Source organism: Gastrolobium bilobum, unplaced genomic scaffold (genome assembly GCF_033153095.1).
Source record: "Gastrolobium bilobum isolate Gb01-03AN ecotype WA unplaced genomic scaffold, APGP_CSIRO_Gbil_v1 utg12444, whole genome shotgun sequence".
NCBI classification, from domain to species: Eukaryota; Viridiplantae; Streptophyta; class Magnoliopsida; order Fabales; family Fabaceae; genus Gastrolobium; species Gastrolobium bilobum.
In genome coordinates, this window is record NW_026899167.1 from 2,116 (window position 1) to 4,448 (window position 2,333).

A 2,333-nucleotide genomic window follows, 5' to 3' on the forward strand; every position below is an offset into this window, starting at 1 on the left:
TACCTAATTTAAATTTAAATTACGTTTGTGAGAAATAAAATATATCAAATGAGATGTCATTGCGTAGATCTCGAAAAGTTGTGTGGAATCAAAAAAAGAATTACCTGAATTGGATACTCGAGTCAAAAGGTATGGCCTTCAGAAGTTTTATGATTAAATTATTATTTTTTTTAGAAAAAAAAATGACACGTGTCAACCTTAGGTGAGAGACGCCTAAATGAGGCGTCACATGTGACGCCCAAAAAAGGCGTCACATTGTGCAATAGATCCGTAATTATTTCCAAAACTGCAATAAATGCGTAATTATTTAATTAAAATGCAATAATTAATTTTTTTTTCCAAACAATGCAACTAAAAATAATAGGTGTTTAATCTTAGGACACCATGACTTATTTTCAACACATCTCTTTAATTTTTTTAAAAATTCCTTTTATTCTTTAAATTTTCAAAAAAAAAAATTCAGTTTTACTTGTGAATTATAAGTATTCTTCCATTTCCAATATTATTATTATTAGCTAATGTTAACAATTTAAATTTATTAATATATAACCAGAATAAATGTTTAAGTGAGGTGGCATAATAACTGTTTAGGGGAAAAAAGTGAAAGTTGCCTACAATTTTTGTTAGTTTAATAATTAAATATCAACGTAAATTAATATTTTTATAATCAGTCAATATTTTTTTTACGTTTTGATATCTTCACAAATCTACAAATGCTAAAGTCCTACAATTTAATTTTTTATTTTTCCTATATTTTGAATAAGAATTATCTAAGATATAAATTATATCTGTATAGATAAAAATTAAAATAAAATAAAAAGATGTTAAAATTATATAGCAGAATAAACATTTAAAGTGAAGTGGGCTGGCATAAAAGGCAACTTCTATATATATTGACCCGTAACAGGAAAACAGAAAAACCTCATAGCTTTCAAGAAACCAAAACCCAATTCACAAAAACATGAAAGAAATGTCAGCAACTGCATACGACACTGATGATGTCTCTGTTTCTTTAACCAAGAAGAGGAAGATTTATGAAGAAACTCATGTTGCTGCAAGAAAGAAGGTGTGTGTAGAGAGAAGTTGGGGTTACTCTTTGGATTTGATGCTTTATGATGACCCTTGGAAGATCAAGAAAGTCCTTAATGGCAGTGATCTTGGCAACATGAGGAGGCTCTTGCTCCCTAAAGATTTTGCTGAGAATTTGGTGGTGCCGGTGTTGGATGGAGACGTTGAAAGAGGTGTTCAAGTTGACATTTGGGATGTAGACACTGCCTCCATTCATTCTTTAATTTTCAAGAAATGGGTTTCTTCAAGAAGCTATGTTTTCATTGGAAATTGGGTTAAAGATTTTGTATCAAGGAGAGGCTTAAAGAAAGGGGATGAGATTGGCCTTCATTGGGATCCATACAAAAATCGCTTTAATTTTTCTGTTCTTGATGCCTTTTAGGATTGATAACAGTATTAGGATTCGTGTGTAGAAACAGATGTATTGATATTTTCTCTTATTCTGAAGCAGAAAATAGCAAGCAGAATTTATGGTTTAAAAATCGCTTGATTTCGCTTGTTCAATTTGAATTTTTTGTATTGATAGCACCAATAGCAAGCAGAGTTTATGGTTTAAATTTCTCTAACTACTCATTGTCATTTTTGTATGTTGTGTGGCCATTCTAAGTGTCTGGTTTTACAAGAAAAAATTGTAAGTAGGTGAGGTACTTATTTATTTGAGTTTTTTTTTTCATCCTTATGCGGTTATGCCTATTTCATCATCCACAAGGAGCTTGCGATCAATATGATAGTTGTATAAAATTAAGACACATAGATAGTGACACATGCAACCCCTCACGTGTAGGACACTTGATCTATCCCCTTTGGCACTTGAATCATTTTATATATCTAATGGCTAACATTTCATCATGACTCACCCTCTCCTCTCCTATCCTATTTAAAAATCCTAACCTTGGTTTTCCTCAATGGCCATTTTGTTGTTCTGGGTTTTAGGGTTTTGTTAAATGGGAAAAGGGGAGAAAAATTGGGGATTTAGGGTTTTAGGGGAAGTTGAAATTCTAGTTCAATTTTCATGTCCAAGTTCATTTCCCCTGAAGAAATCGGATTTGGAGTGGAAACAGAGTATATACTTGTGGTTGTGGAGTCTTTCAGAATTTTTTTGCACTTCTTGCATTTTTTCTTTTCTTTATTTCTTTTTTTATAAAAATTACACTACCAATCAAAAGCTAAAAATGGAAATTATCAATCAATTGAATAATTCTTTTAAGGTGATATAATTGAAAGGAATAATCTAAAAAATTTATTTAAACTTTAAAAGAATATAA

The 2,333-nt window shown here is 30.6% G+C and overlaps 1 protein-coding gene across 1 annotated transcript; it reads left to right on the forward strand.

Annotated features, from left to right (window-relative positions):
- Positions 1-970: 970 nt before the first annotated feature.
- On the forward strand, positions 971-1,450 carry LOC133287949 (B3 domain-containing protein At2g33720-like). Its single transcript, XM_061485648.1, has one exon. It carries the CDS (start codon positions 971-973, stop codon positions 1,448-1,450), a length of 480 nt encoding a protein of 159 aa, XP_061341632.1.
- Positions 1,451-2,333: the final 883 nt, after the last annotated feature.